Genomic DNA, 15,829 nt, shown 5'->3' on the forward strand with positions numbered 1-15,829 from the left:
AATGTGTTTAAAAATAGAACCCAAGCACTTCTGTGCCTCCCAGTGTTTCGGTTTGCTGACAACATTGACTTTTGATGCCTGTCTGGCATTCTAAAGTACAAAAAATAGTATTTGCGTTTCACACCTTAAACATGCACCTGCAAACAATTCTCGCACACCCAAAATAAAACCGTGACGTTACAAAACACACACAAGCACTCATGAGAAAGTTCTAGTCGCTCAAATTGACTTCATTGAAAATATTTATTTTTTGATCATGTAGTAGAGTACATACTGGAACATTCACATTTTCTCGGAAAATAGGATGGGCCATTGACTTCATTTCCTCACTGGACAATGGAGAAAATTAACAATTCATCAAAAACTATTTTATGATGATGTTTTACGTTCAGATGCTTATTTGCCTCAGATGATAAAACAATCGTAAGGATCTATTAATCGAGCGCTCGATTGTAATGCCCCACCGCAACAACTTTTTCCTCAGCAGATTATGTTTACAAAAAAAATCGCCTGTTGCTCAAGCACGACAAACAACGAAAAAGGACTTTGGCGACGAGGGGATATGAGGCGGAAAAACGCTGATGTGAAGGCCGGAGTAGGCAGCTTAATGGAAGTCGCCATAATGAGAACCGGGGAGGGAGGAAGTGTGGCTGTATGGCTCGAGATTGCACGACCGTGACTCATAAGGACACAAGACAAAGTCGAGCAGGAGCTATGTCGCAATGTGCTCTTTGTGCGACTGAGTCATTCTATTAGCATGCAAAATGTTCATACAGTATCTTAAAAATGCCCTAGTAGGACTTCCTGCCTTACTAGTAACTTTTTAAGTTATTAATTATTCTACTAGAGTGAAGACTAACACAAGTGCACAAGTAGAATAATGAAAGGCTACTATTTTTTACGTTGTATTTGCTTTCTAATAAATAACATGTCAACATAAGTGGGGTGTTTTTTTTTTCGCTGATAGTATAAGCATCATTTAAAAAAAGAGTGAAAGTAACAATCAATATATACGCTGTGCTGAAAAAAATAAAATAAAATATTGTTGCATTGTATGCCTGAAATGTCAAGGGCGCCCACAAGCCGGAAAGACGGCGACGAGATGGATCGCCCAAAGAAGTGGCACAAAAAACAATCGAGAGCTTACAAAAACTTGCTCACAACAAAAATGTGATTTATTCTCTATTGTTTCCCTGTTGGAAGCGTTTGAGTCCACTTACTCAGATGTTTTTCCAACAATTGTTCATTGTGCCATGAGGAGTTGATCGTTGAATCTGTGTCGCGGCATGTTTGGCTACAGAATGGCTCTCAGGCTCTGAAACAGAAGAAAAACGCACTGGAAGCGATTTTATAATCATCTTTTTGAGGCCTTATCTTTTTTTCTCACTTTTTCCCCTTAAGCCTATTCAACGGTTCACCATTAATCCTGCTTTCTGTCTGGAATATTTATTACGTCGACAGTGAAGGATTGTATTACTTCAGCCGAGGAGATTGTTTCCCTCCCCGTTGGCTTGTTAGCAGATTTAACACCCCAAAATGGATTCACACCAAACAGGAGGAGAATAAAATTCATTAGAGATCCAAACAAAAAGTGTTTGCATAATTTATCCTATATTAAGGTGCAGGTGCTATGAAGTGGCTGCCAGATTCTTATATACAGTATCGTGGCTAGTATCGACCGCCTCCGTTAGTACCCGATACCTTAAAATACTGGCCCAATAACTGGTATGACTGATGACATGAAAAAGGCCTCACCTGTCCTGAGGGTGGAGGGGGGGTGAAGTTATTGCAAGATGGGCAGATGGCGACTGTTAAACATTACTACGCAGGAGCCCTCCCTGCGGATGTTCGGGAGTGCTGCACTCCGACGAGTTCTTGGCCTTGTCTTTATTGTTATTGGGCTCGTTGTCTTTGATGATGTCATATTGACGACAGAACAGGGCGATCACGCCTGGGACGCAAAGGAGGCGGAGTTACCCATGCAGACAAAGAGGCGAGATTATGAAAACAGCAAAGGCGTGCGGAGAGTATTTGTTAGCCTGGCAATAGTGTTTTGCATTGTTTGTTAGCATTAAGCTAATTTGCTCTAGTTACCTGCCCACATGACAAGAACCACTGCGATGATGATGACCTCGCCAGCTCGGAGTTGAGCGGCCTCGCCCATTTCTTCCAGTGTGAGCTCATCTGGGGAAAGAACAGAAAGTGATGACCTCCAAAGTCCTACACGTTGCCCTCCGTGAGGATGTTATACAGACAAAAGTATTGGGACGCCAAAAAGGATGCTGTCTGCCTGTATTTATGCACAGCTTTTTAATTAGATTTGAAATTTAAACTGTTCTCCTCCCTTGGGCATGTCTCTTTGAGATATGTCCCTCCCCACTTCCCACTCTTATCACCCCCGCTGGTGATGAGCGTTTAATATTTGCAAAGTCCCTCTGAAGCCGCCGCTCTTGACATTCTAACTGGGTCAGCCCTGATGGAAAAAAAGGGAAGCGTTCCTTTTATGGTGTTATTTTCCATGCCTCACCCGGAGTCTTGGACGCCAGCTTCTCGGATTCTTTGGGGGTTCGGAAGAGAACGGGCTCACTTGGGGGACTGCTGCCTCCCATGCTTATGCTCTGCACGTGAACAATGTACTCTGTGTCCTCGTCCAATCCCCACAAGGCACACGAGCGAGTGGTGGTGTTCACCTCCTGGATGAAGCGTAGCATTCGCACGTCCTTTTTCTGAGGAGAAAAACACAAACGCAGAATAACTGTTGACATGCAAAACTGGAACCGGACTCACCTGTTGAGTGATGGCGAATCCAATCACTGGGTCTCCCTCCGGAGTCTCCCACGTGACCACGGCCGAGTTGACCTCGATCTCCTTAATGGTCACATTGAGAGGAGCCGACAGTGGGCTGTCTGGTGTGAAATACAAAAAAAAATAATAAATCAGCATAAGAATCTCCACTAATGCTATTCTGCAAAGATACATTGACTGTCTCACAGTTTATTTCTCTGTTCAATACTAACACCATCAACGTGGTGTGAGAGGAAAACTAGATGACCTAACACGGACGGAATTGAAATTTTCCGGGGTTTGGAGACTCACAATATTAAAATGGACTTCTTTTTGAAAAGGTACGAGTATTCTCTTTATGACTTTCCTTTAATTCTTAACCCCCCCCCCCCCCTAACAGCATTAGATGACACTAAATGCGGCATTCCTAGCAAAGCACTAACTGCCCATTCCAGTTTTATGATTTCGAATGTTTACAACCGATCAGGGTCATATTTGCATTGTATCTTGGAATTGCTGCAATTCCCCTTCGTATTTCTCATTTTACAATTTTTTTTTTTGGAGGCGAATTGGATCATATGCACCAAGGTGATGCTCAATGTGAGATTTAAAAACAGCACATAGCGTATCACTCACTTTGGCTTGATGATTCCATTATAGGACGTTCACACACCTTCAGAAAAATCTATTTCAAGCCATGAGCATGTGCTCCCTCGAGCAACACGTGTTGTAGAACTGCACGAACGTCTGCATGCGAGGACCTTGTTTCACTCACCAGCTCGAACGGGGGACATGCACAGGAAGCCGAGAAGGATGGCAGAGCGCCACAAAGACCCAAACATCCCTCCCGCTTCTTCTTCGTCCTCCTCTTCTAGCGTGTCTTTCCACGCTGCGTGGCCCATTTAGAGCATCCCCCGTGGGACGCGCGCATCATCCTGAGCTCCTTGTTTTTTTGCGGCGGAGACGTCGACCGAAGGCTCGCCGCAGGAGGAGAGGGATAGTGATGATGATGATTCTGAGGAAGAGGAGGAGGAGGCGGAGGAGGAGGAGTGCCCGGAACGTATAGTATAAAAAGAATCTGACAAATAAATTCCGTGAGTTGTTATATGATTAATATTCCGAACCTATCACATCTGAAAGTCTCTTTGATGGCCTCAAGGAGAGGAAAGAAAGCTTGTTGACAGGTTTTATGACTCCATTTGAACTCAAATGTGCAAAAATGACGACCCCCCGTCTTCCAAACATCATTTGATGGCTCGACTCAAGAGCTGCGATTATGAGAAATTTTTATGTTTCAGGAGAAAATGACATTTTTATTTGGAAATAATCATCACCCTGCAGGAGTCAATTGAGAACTCACATCAAGAGAGAGTTTTTATTTTTGATTCCTCGGGGCAGTGAGAATAAACCAAAAGAATCGGATTCATGCAGAATTATTTTATGGAAATATAAGTTGCATTTTGTCTTTTGTTTGAATACATTTAGCGATTGAGGCTAATTGGCAAACACAAGATGTCGGGGTTCACTCAGTGGGAGGCAGGATTGCCTGGGCCAACCAGATGTCCTGTTTGACAGGTGAACCACGTGACGTGCGCCCTTCTGCGCCCTTCCATCTCTTTTCACTAATTACAACAGCAGGGATTGGATCGGAAGCGTCTCCGCAATGTCATAAAAAGGACAGAGCTGTTCTTATTGATGCAAAAACTACTTTGCATGAAAACAGCTTGGCCAATTTATGTACATTTTTAAAATGTATTTCTTTTTATCCTCACATTTTACACAGCTGCACTAGGTATAATGCAAAAAAAAAAAATCAGGCAGCTGTTATGAAAGACTAACTGATGCTTTAATAGGATTTCAAAAGAGAATTGCAGACTTGTTGATGACCTTCAACTGAGCTTCAGCTTCCAGCCACAGGTGTGACCTTTCACCCTTGCATGATGCCAGCCACACTAATGAGGGAGCGCCTTCATACATACATAAAACTGTTAGTGGCGCAAATCAGTTTTGACTGAAAAACAAAGCGAGGGTGCTCTCTAGCGACCAGATATTAAAACTGCAACCAGATTTTAAATTGAACAATTAAAACCTTTATTAACACAATAATAGGATATTTAAGTGAATTAATTAAATGATTATTATTATACTTGGAGAAAAATTTGAATTTAATCTGCATTTTTATTCACCACCAGTAATTCAAAACCAGGCACTCCACAGATCACAATAGCTGTATACAAATGCATTTAATTTTCCATAATATACTGAACAAAAATTTAAAAGCATCAATTCTGTTTTTATTACCAATTTTCATGAGCCAAAATCAAAGAATAAACAGCCCATTTAAATAAGTTTAAGGGGCAATACCTACTATTGTCACGGAATGAGTGGAGCAGGTTGACCAAATTCAGCTTGGACCAGGATTTATTGAAGGGAAGATGAACAAATACATGAGGTAACAAGAGAGAGCAGGTGACAGTGATGAAATGGGTGTGGCTGAGGAAAGTTACTGAGCGAGCATCCTGTGACACAAACGTGACAACTATCAATTCTGACACCAGAGAGCAGTGTAGTCTTCTAAATCCATCCCTACTCCCCAGCCATGCCCCCCCGCACCCCTCCTCATCCTCCTCTTCCAAGCTCAGTGGGTCTGGCGCGACAGTCAGTATCTTCTCGCCATGCCGGTCACGCCCCACACAGATATCAGCCTCTTTCTCCACAAAGACAACCTGGTGTGAACGGCGTGCACACGCCATTACGTAAGCAGGAGCATACATTGTAGTGTCAATCATATACTCACACACAATACAAGTCCATCAATGGGCCTCCAACAAGCTGCAGCTTCTTACATTTTATGACCCCCCCCCTCACCCTTCAATTAAATTGCTGTGTTTGCAAGGCCATTGGAGAGAGATGAGCCCACACAAAATTATTTTTAACCATTATAAGTCATCAGTGAGAGAGATCTTAATGGCGGTATCACGGTCCTCAAGCGCAAAACAAATCGGTCATGTTACACCAAATGAAAAGTGAAATTCAGATTTGTGTCTGTGGTGAACGTCGTGACAGGATCAAGACTTGAAATGCACTCATTGACGTCTGCATGCTGACAACCCCACCCAGACTGCAAAAAAAAAAAAAAAAAAAGATAAAATACACCACTAAACCCCGGATCAATCGCAGCCGCCTTTATTTACAGTTATGTCAAAAACTAAACTGGAAATTATTATTTATTGACGAAAATGCCATTAGACAAATGCACAGGCGCATTTTTAAATACCGTCTCTCTACGTGCTGGAGACAGAGAGACCATCACCATGGAAACAAACGTCATGTAGCCTCGTCTCCTGCGCCCCCCCGCCGCCGACACCCCTCTCCTCCCCAATATGAACTCTCCCCTTCGTCTTGCTCCATGTTACCGCTGCCCGCATTGCTGTCGATCCTTCCACCTCTCCATTTATCCATCTATCCATCACCCGTCAATGGGTATCGAACCCGCGGCCTGCTTTGGGCGATAATTGCACTGCTAGTTGCCATTATGGCGCAACAGATGGACCCCATTTTGTCAGTCCGCAGAGGTCAGAACGGTCAAAAAGGCATCGGCGGTTCTCAACCTGCGGTTCCCGAGCCGATCATTTACAATATTTTAAAAAGTGCATTTAGAGCGGCACAGTAGCAGCTTTGTATCAGCGATGGAACGAGACTGGAAGTGGGACAGAAAGGCGACGAAGTGGGATGTTACGCGTGTGTATTGTGTCCAACACAACTTACGATGACTCACCCTTTGTAAACTTTAACAACGGCGGACATCGTAATCCACAGCTGTGCTTTCTCTCTCTCAACCAGCAAAATGGAATGCGACCATCATTCATTTTATGATTTTTTTTTTTTTTTACATCTGAGCCACAGTCACGGTGATTAAGGCTTAACGTCCCGTTGTTTTATGACGCCCAGCCTGACGCTGGCCGTGGGATTTATTTGCTTTGAAGCATATTTTGTTTAAGTCCAATAAACATGGCATATGTCTGGAAAATGAACGTCAGGTGTTTTTGTTTTGTCTTATAAGGCAAAAAAAAAAAAAATTCTATAGAATTTAATTTGAGTACCAGGATTTATTTTCGGTGGATATAAAAAGTCTACACACCCCTGTTCAAATCTATCCACTAGGGCTCATTGTGATTTTGCTAATCAAAAATATTTTGGATTGTAACAACATTCCCTTATTCACATTTGTGTTTCCACTTCATTTATTTTCTGGAATGTTTTTCATTCAAAGATGTAATCTAAAGTTCATGGCAGATGCTGCTGCTGCTGCTGCTGCTGCTGTGTGTGTGCCATCTGTCCTGACAAGATTACTGGAGTCAGACAAGAAGACAGACTGGACCAGATTAGAGTATGAATATAGGGCAGGAGAAATGAGGAGAGCGTGAGAGAGTGAAACAGAAAAAACGGAGACAAACGAAAAAATACAACGCCTCAATCGTATGTGTGTTGGTATGTTGCACGGGGAGACCAAAACGTCCACAGAGGCCGAGACCAGCTTGGCCGGAGATTTCTGATTGCGTCACCATGGCAACTGGTTCCTCTTTTTCCCTCATCCCCCCCCTGTCTGTTGGCATGAATGGCAGACGCTTTGATCGGAATCACAATAGTCTCGCATCTCTCTCCTACTCGGACGACCATCACGCATACCAGCAAATCAATTTCTTCCTCCCACGCACACACACGCCAATATGGCCACGGTATGTAAACATGTTTCCACTGCAGCTAACTCCCATCAGGCATCATAAATCACAACAACACCTCGACTAATCATGCGCATATGCATTTCCTCACAAAAAAATCACTCGCACTTTTTCTATCCTCAGACCAGTCAGTGATAAGCTGGCAAAGCGTTCCCCAAGCTGTTACCTTGGCAACCCTTAAGAATATTCCCCGGTGGCCATAACAACCAATGATGCACATCCGGTATGGTTGGCGGATTTTTATTTAGATGCCTTGCCAGGGGGTCGGGGAGCTTGTGCGTTGTCATTTATTTGTACGCTCGTGCACGGCATGATGGGAAAGAAAATTAATTCTTGGTTTGTTATTCGGCTTGGGCTGTTTTTTTAAAAATGTCGCGCATACATGTGCACGACCCGCCGCGTATGATGCTGAGAGTCCTTGACAGCCATATAAATAATCTATAAACTCAATCTCCCGTTGGTGTGAGGGTTTTTTTTCGCCAGCATCCCCTCCGAGCAAGCTTCCGTCCACTGTCATGCTCTACGGTCGACATGGCAACACGCATCAGCGTACACCTCATCTGACCACTTGTGATGGACGCCTGCTACAACTCGGGAAGTCGACACACCTGAGGTGCTTACAAGAAAAAACTCTGAGTGAATGAAAATGCGCCATATTGCTTTTTGGAGGGAGCATCAAGTGCGGGAAAATTTCTCACAGCCTTTCTCTTCAGTGAGTCATTTTGCAGGAGCAGGATCAAACTGTGCCTCTTTGGCAGTTATTACAAGCTGACAAAAACAATAAAAGCATGAATAGTAGGGGGGTTTAAATTAAATTAAATTTGATTGAATTAAACTCCAGGTAATTGCAATTACGTGGATCAAATTCGGGTCAAACCTAGTTAGAATTTATATTAACCCTTTTTATAAATTTTGTGGATCCGATTTTATTTGTCATGATAAATATATATGTACATATATAGGTTAGAGAATATTACATCAATGAATTGTATTAATTTGGAGAAAAGTCAGGTATATTTCAGTTTTTAACAAAAAAAATTCATATTATTTTCCCTCAGATTTTTATTTGGATTTGTGTGGAATCATTCAAAATGAAAAGATCTACAGTGTAATGTAACACGTAAATAAATATCTGCTGAGATTAAAATCTTCATTCTTCAAGAATTAGCAATAAATGGACTGTAATAGAAATGATTCTATCAAAATTTATTCTGATTGCCAGATATTTCTTAGCAGAATACCGAAACGCTATTAAATAGCTTTTCAGTGTGCATTGAGCGGCATTTAACTCCACAATCCATTGAGAGCGTAATTGAAGTTGGTCCATTCGATCCGAACGTTTGCTCTTTTTGACGCCATGAAAAGAGACATGTGGAGTGAGTGTCTGCCTGGCCCGTGAAAGCAGTTCAATTGCAGCACTTTTGACTAGCGCCAGCCCTCTAATTACATCACCAGGCCTAAAACGGCAAAATACAAATTAAATTACAAGAAAGAAATGATGAAAATATGTTGATAAAAGAGGCAAAGATCACAAAATTACAGCTGAGAGGGTCGAGTGGACGTGATAAGAGGAAGACGGAGCTCTACGCTTGAGCAAGCGATGCTGTGTTGCTATGGTAGCGATGTCTCTCCGGTCTCCGTGGCAACGGCTGAATCCTATTGCAGCTCGACTTTGCCCCTGGGCGAGAGTGTTAGAGTGAGGGGGAACGGAGGGGTGGGGATGAGATGGGGGAGAAGAAAAACAGTAACAGACTGGCCGTGAGTTTAGCCCCGGGCGTTTGGGCTGACCTGGAAAATGTTGGGCGTGAGCTCATTCTCCCTCTCTTTGTCTCGCCCATTTAATCTCTCCATCGCACCATTCCTTGTCAATCGTGAGTTGTCGCAAGACACTTTAAAGCATCGGCGAATTACACTCGTAGAATTCCGGCTGCTTTTACACGTCGGCATTAGCAATATCACAATGACGTTACTCATCCCAAAAGTCGGCGTGGCAATTTTCAAAGGTGACATCGACTGTCAGCACGTGCTTCACGCATGATTTATGGAAGCTCTGAAAAATGTAAGCGCTCATGTTAGGGTTTAGGGGGGGGGGATAAAAAATGCAGAGTAGTGTTAGGAAAGCCGTAATCCATGTTCTCTTTCTGCAGATGAGTGTGACAACATCCTATCAATCCAAAAACCTCCCTCCACTGATTAAACACACACCCACTCCCGCTCGCTCACACACACCGCCCGACATGTTTATCTGTTTGTGTGTTTATTTGTTTCTGCCCAGGCTCCAGCCCATTTACAGAGCATAAGTAGCCCTATTAGCGGGCCAACCAGCCAAGAAAACAGATGATCCGCTCCGACAGAGCTCCTATTGTTACGGCCAACGTTAAACAATGGCGGCCTTTCTCCGTGCCACAGTGCTCGATTCAACGACGCCTTCAGCTGCGGCCCGCTACTCTATAAGCCGCAACCTCGAAGGGGGGGGGTCGGAACGACATTGTAGGCGCACAATTGTTGGACGTTTGATTTATGAGCATGTTACGGCATTATGGGTTTTCACTTCATGAGCTTTGATGGCTTGTTACTTTACAGCCATATTAGATCTCGGTTTTCGCTGTAATGTTGATCATGTTTAAAGATGAGGGCGGTTATACTTCTGGCTGATGTGGATTTTTTTTTTTTATCCCAGTACGTTATGCGTCTGCTGTTTGAGTTTTATCTACCGTATTTTCCGGACTATAAGGCGTACCTAAAAACCTAATATTTTCTCAAAAGCCTTATAGTCCGGTGCGCCTTAAATATGGACCAAATTCCTAAATTTAAACTGGCCCGAAGCATTGAGTCATGAAATCAATCATAAGTGGCCCGCTGAAGACTATGAATCATGAATCCAAAAGACTATGGACCATTATTTTGTGATTATAAAGTAATATGTTGCGTCTGAAGTTGAAATAAAAAAGATAAAATGGAGAATGATTTGATTTGGATTAAAAATCTGACATGATGCATTAATGGTGCGCCTTATAGTCCGGTGTGCCTTATAGTCCGGAAAATACGGTATTTAAGAATGGATGAATAGAAAATTGATGCAAGGAGTAAATCGAGAACAAATTCAACGTGTCCCGATACTTTTGTCGACTTTTTGAATAAACACAAACAAGTCAAGCTAATCCAAATTGCGCTGCCAAATATCAAAGCTAATGTTTATCCACTGATCCACAGTCTAACACCTGTAAGAGATTAAAATCCTCAAGGCTCGTCTTAATTCCCAGTAATCTGAGACGATTGCGGCTGCTAGCGTATGACGTCAGGATTTGAACACGGCGGCGATCAACGCCACCGACCGGCTAATAGATTACCTAATTCCTTGCAAATCCTCACACATCCGACGTATGCTAAATATTTTTGCTTGTCACTCAAGCACGACTGAGTGACGGTTGTTGGAAATAAGCAGCCGCAAAATTTGGTTACATTTATTTTTGAAGCTTTTCCAGGATGACTAAACATGAAACAAACATTTTCACTTTCGCGCTATTGTGAAATAAAGAATGTGACTTAATGACAACCTTCTGTTATTGGATTTGTGGACTTTCTATCAACAACTTTTTTTTTTTTTACATTTCGTAAATTCCCAAACAGAGAATGATAAAACACCAGGGCAGTGTGTGACTCGCACAAGAGTTGTTTGTGCCTTCCCTTTAAGAAAGATTTGCCGCTTTTGTTGTGTGTAGAAGCGGCTCCAATAAAATTACAGAGGCCTTGTCCGTGGCAATGAAAGTGGCTTTTGAGAGCGGTTCAGTTGGACTGCAATAACACTGTAATTCCGGGTCAGGAAGACAAAAAACACACAAGTCATTGTTGCTTTTGCTCTTTTGGATCCTGGGGCACTTTTGTTGTCTATAAACAAACGCTGGGAGGGGATTTTTTGGGGCCGGGTTACTCATTTGACCCCCTCCACTTTTGAAATTAGTTGATCTTGGTTGGAGCGAGAAGTGGGGAAACTCCAGAGTAGAGGTAGAGTTAAATAAATATTGGCATTTTATTAGTCAATTCCAGGCATCAAAGGAGGTGCCGACCTTTATTTGTACTCATACTTGTGACCAGACGTAACTGACGAGCTGTTTTGGTAAAATTATGACCCGATTGAGGAAGCCTATGAGAACATCTGAAGTTTATTGGAGCTTATTCAACAGTTGTGTGCTAACTTTGGTAAAATGGACAGGCCGTTCGAGAAAATGTCCGGATTTACCAATGGCCATTATACTGAATACCGAAGAGGGTGTGCACACTTTTGCAACCATAGTTTTCTTCTCCCCTTTCATTACAAAAGGTTGTGTTGAAATGTTGTAATCACTGGTTTCCATTAAAAATGAATAAAATTCCGTCGGAATGTTTGATGCCTGAACAAAAACATTCTAGCCGTACTTGTCGACCGAGCGCACGTGCAGCGAGGGAGGCGGGCACGATTTCAGCTTCCATTTTAAGACTTAGAATCTGAATGTTTAATCATTTCAAGCTCTTTGCTGGGAACTTGCATGAATTTTTCACAGTGTGGAGGAGGGCATAAAAGGCAGGCAAGCAAGAAGCCTCGTCGCCGAGAGCACTTGTTGTGATCTTTGGTGTTTTTAATGCTATAGCTTATCGCCATGCCGATATACATTTCGGAATGTCAACTGTCTTGGACGAAAAAGTGCAGCATTCCTGTTTTGCATGACTTTGCCAGAAGCAATGTGCTCTTTTAGATCTTTCGACAAGAGGGAGCAGTGCTGTGCATCAAAACAGCTGTCAACAGTTTTGCCTTGACACAGAGAATTTGAGTAGAATAATAAAAAAAAAAGAAAGCGCCTTATCATTTCCAAATACGTTACATACAATGTGTATACAGACACGTGCAAACATAATTACATCTGCAGGGACTTGCACTGCTAAACCCTCGTTGAACTTCGTGCAGCTAGCAACTTCTAATCAAAAAGCCTCTTGATTCAAAATGGCAAAACTCTGATTTGAATTCACGACACACACATACCATGTGACTGCACTAAACGATTAGTTGGGGAAGGGGAGGGGGCGTGCATGGGGAATTAAAATCCTTCTTTTTTTTTTTAACCAAACTGGTGCTCATATTTGGTATTTATGACCTTTACTGCAATTTACTGGTACCTGGCGTGAGTTTTGCATCGATGTGATTTAGCGGCCTGTCAAAAAACTGTAATGCGAATATGAGAAAGAGTCTGAAAAGTGCTGAGGCAGCGAAACAGTTTGGAAAAGTATATAAGTGTGTTGACGCCAGGATGTTGGGTTCCTGTATCGACATTTCTATATTTCAGCTTAGCCATTAAAATGAAGCTATAGAGATAAACATACTTTTAGGTTAGTATCATTAAAATTAGTTTGAGGAGCAGTAGTAATGTATTTTACCGCTGACAGGGGCGGAGCTAAGTGGCAAGGGGGGCGGGGGTGGGTAATTTAGTTTACCCGTCTACTGTATTATTTTTGGCTCACGGTGTCGTTGACAATTCTCATTTTGCCACCATGTGTCGAATCCAACTTGCCAAATTGCCTCTTGCACTCTCGGGGGGGGATACTGTTGCCATGGATACCATCCTTTTCTTTGGACATTGATTCAAGGTGAGAAGTGCTGTGGGCTAAGGGGTGGGAGGGAGCTTGTGTTTACTGACACCTAGCAGCCCACCACAAAGATGTGAATGGATACAAACAGAGATGTCTATTTACACCACTCGTGTGCTTTTAATGCATTATATCATTTTTGAACGATTTCCTTAAAATTGATCCGGCCACACCTATCTGTTTTTGTTTCTGTTCTTTACTCAGCGTTTCCACTCCTCTCACATATGGCAAGTCATACATTCTCCGCTCAACCTTTAGCCCCTTTTTCTCCCGTCCAGATCTCTCCTCACTAATCTCAGTGGGAAGCTCTGAAATTAACCCGCCTGTTCCAATCAAGTGCAGCAAGATTCTGCCCTCTTATGTGACCCCCATCACACGCACACACTGTACAGCAATGAGATGTCCATGTCGCACATCATCCTGGCATTAATGAAGGGAAAATCTCCTTTTTTTCTTTAATCAGGAACGTAAGCATGGTGTTCATGACAGATTGGAGAATCGAGTCAGTCCAAAAAAGAACATTTGCATGAAAGGTTAGAGTCTACCCCTGCATTAATAAAACACATCGAATAGCTGATTGAGTAATATTGACGTATGAAAGTGGAGTCCCTTCAACCGTTCAGCTCCGCAAAACGCAAAGCTCAAAAAGTCAATAGAGGTTTTCATATGAGCGAAAATGCACGATGGAGTATTTGCCCGGACGAGGAGCTATGTCAACACACGGCAGTTGCCATGGAGACAACAGACTGGCTTTTTCCCAGTGACCCAATTTGTGCTTGTTGCCGTGGCATTGAAGTCCGACAAGAGCCCTCAGCATCCACTTTTACCTCTTTGATGATTTCAGTCAAAGCTGCATAAAAACATGAATTTAATTGAGCATACATTGCATCAGCCACTGCTAAGACACACTGTGACCAAATTCTTTCGTACGAAAAGAATTTGTAACGTCTCCGCCGGTTGTTAAGTGAAGTTCTAAGACTTCTTTTGTATAAGTCCAAATGAGCAATTTGTCACATTGCCAACATTGAGTTGCATCCAATGTACACGCATTAATCGAAACGCGCCTCCCCCCGATGTCTTGTGACACCCATCACCTTCCTTAGCACATAGTACATGCTTGTAAAAAATCTTTCTGGAAATTAAGATCAATCAAGAGTGTCTTCACAAAGTAGCCATCCCGCCTCGAGCACCCCAAGATATTTTTAACTTGTCAGCTGACAAATTCACACCAAGGGTTTTTTCCCCCTTACAAATATATTTAGGTTGTCCTAAATAAAGAGCAAAAAACCAAAGAAAATAAATAAAATAAGAATAGATACTCTTAAGGCGTATTTCCTTCCACAGATGGCACAAAAGACCTCTGGCTAGTTTTTTCTAAAGGGATCTTTGCTTGCCTTTCATCCACATTCCCATCTTTGCTTTGAGTAAGACGTTTGGTCACAAGTTGGAGCATAACTCATCCACATCTTAAAATATCTTGGAGTGTTTCAGTTTATTTGTTATTGTCAATCAGCTAAGGTTCAACTTGGACTGGTCACATGACCTGAAGATCTAAACATAAAGACTGGCGTTAAAGTTCCTGGAAATGTGGAAATATTCCCCGAAGTGGTTTGCCTTGGCGGACAATGTGAGCTACTGTACATTTGAATCTGCAGCTCTGATCTAATGAGGTCATCTGTCAATGCCATTGATGGATTATTATTACTTCCACATGTTGATAAATAACTCATTCCCTCAATACAGTCGAATGTTTTTTTTTAAATGGATCAGAACCAAAAGGAAACAAATTAAGCAAGAAAATGTGGCTCAGCATTAAGATTTAAGAATGAAAGTTGTTTTTTTTAGAGCATGGCCCAGATAAATTAGCCTAAATAACAACATTCAAGAAAACTACTGGAAATCTTAAGCTTGTTTATCCTGCCTTTGGCAAAATTACAGGTGCCCAATTCTTTCTGTGTGCACTGATCCTCACATTTTTCCAGAAACAAAATGACCTTTTTGTGTGCATCAACTGGAATGTGAAAAATCTATATAACAAAAGTGCATATGTATGTATAGTCAGGGGAGTATGAGCAACATGTCTGACAAATCATGTTAAAATTCTTAAACCTTGCCAAATCGAACCCTTGTGCTCTTCTTTAAGGTAATTTAATCAAGTCGGTTTGCTTCATAGGTGGACTTCTTTCTCCTCTAGCCATAAAAAAAAAACCGTCTCATGTCTTATTTAACAATATTTTCCCCCCCCATCAAGTCTTGTTTCCATTTTTGATATGTTTCTCTACAAAACATTCATAGGTTAGATTTTTTTATTATTTTTTTTTACAAAAGTTGCTGTAGGATCAGCTTTTTGAGGAAAAAAATAAATAAATAAATAAACTAAAAATGGTGATAATAAACAACATGACAAATGTTTCTCCGGGCAAGCATCCTCTACATTGTGAAGACAAAGCGCGCCGTGTGCACGGTGAACAAAACAACCAACGCACAGGGAGAATGAAACTTTTTTTTTTTTGGATCCTGAAGTCTAGGCAGCAACATTTTCCGTGAAGAATGAACAAGCCTTAAGCGCTCGAAGGCAGTAAATTAAAATCCTCCTGTTACACCCACAGGAATTTTGGGGATACTGAGGTCTTTTTTTGTTTGCTTGCTTTATGTCCATGCAGGGCGGGGGGGGGGGATTTATC

The 15,829-nt window shown here is 42.1% G+C and overlaps 1 protein-coding gene across 2 annotated transcripts; it reads right to left on the reverse strand.

Annotated features, from left to right (window-relative positions):
- Window positions 1-229: 229 nt before the first annotated feature.
- Window positions 230-3,790, reverse strand: fndc5b (fibronectin type III domain containing 5b). Of its 2 annotated transcripts, none has more exons than XM_061268051.1 (6): window positions 3,560-3,790; window positions 2,788-2,906; window positions 2,528-2,726; window positions 2,095-2,184; window positions 1,756-1,951; window positions 230-1,315 (listed from the first exon to the last, which is right to left on the reverse strand). In XM_061268051.1, exons 1-5 carry the CDS (start codon window positions 3,684-3,686, stop codon window positions 1,812-1,814), a joined length of 675 nt encoding a protein of 224 aa, XP_061124035.1. In that variant the 5' UTR covers window positions 3,687-3,790; the 3' UTR covers window positions 230-1,315; window positions 1,756-1,811. The 2 variants fall into 2 exon arrangements, with proteins under 2 accessions (XP_061124035.1, XP_061124036.1); XM_061268052.1 differs by lacking the exon at window positions 3,560-3,790 and adding an exon at window positions 3,421-3,555.
- Window positions 3,791-15,829: the final 12,039 nt, after the last annotated feature.

The sequence above is a fragment of the Syngnathus typhle genome, linkage group LG20 (assembly GCF_033458585.1).
Source record: "Syngnathus typhle isolate RoL2023-S1 ecotype Sweden linkage group LG20, RoL_Styp_1.0, whole genome shotgun sequence".
NCBI lineage: Eukaryota > Metazoa > Chordata > Actinopteri > Syngnathiformes > Syngnathidae > Syngnathus > Syngnathus typhle.

Bases quoted from the DNA above. Each gene is read 5' to 3' on its own strand.
- fndc5b (XM_061268051.1), bottom strand. From the start codon at position 3,686: ATGGGCCACGCAGCGTGGAAAGACACGCTAGAAGAGGAGGACGAAGAA. The intron at 2,727-2,787 runs GTGAGTCCGGTT...TTTTCTCCTCAG, and splicing joins GATTCGCCATCACTCAACAG to AAAAAGGACGTGCGAATGCT. The intron at 2,185-2,527 runs GTGAGGCATGGA...TTCTTTCCCCAG, and splicing joins GCTGGCGTCCAAGACTCCGG to ATGAGCTCACACTGGAAGAA.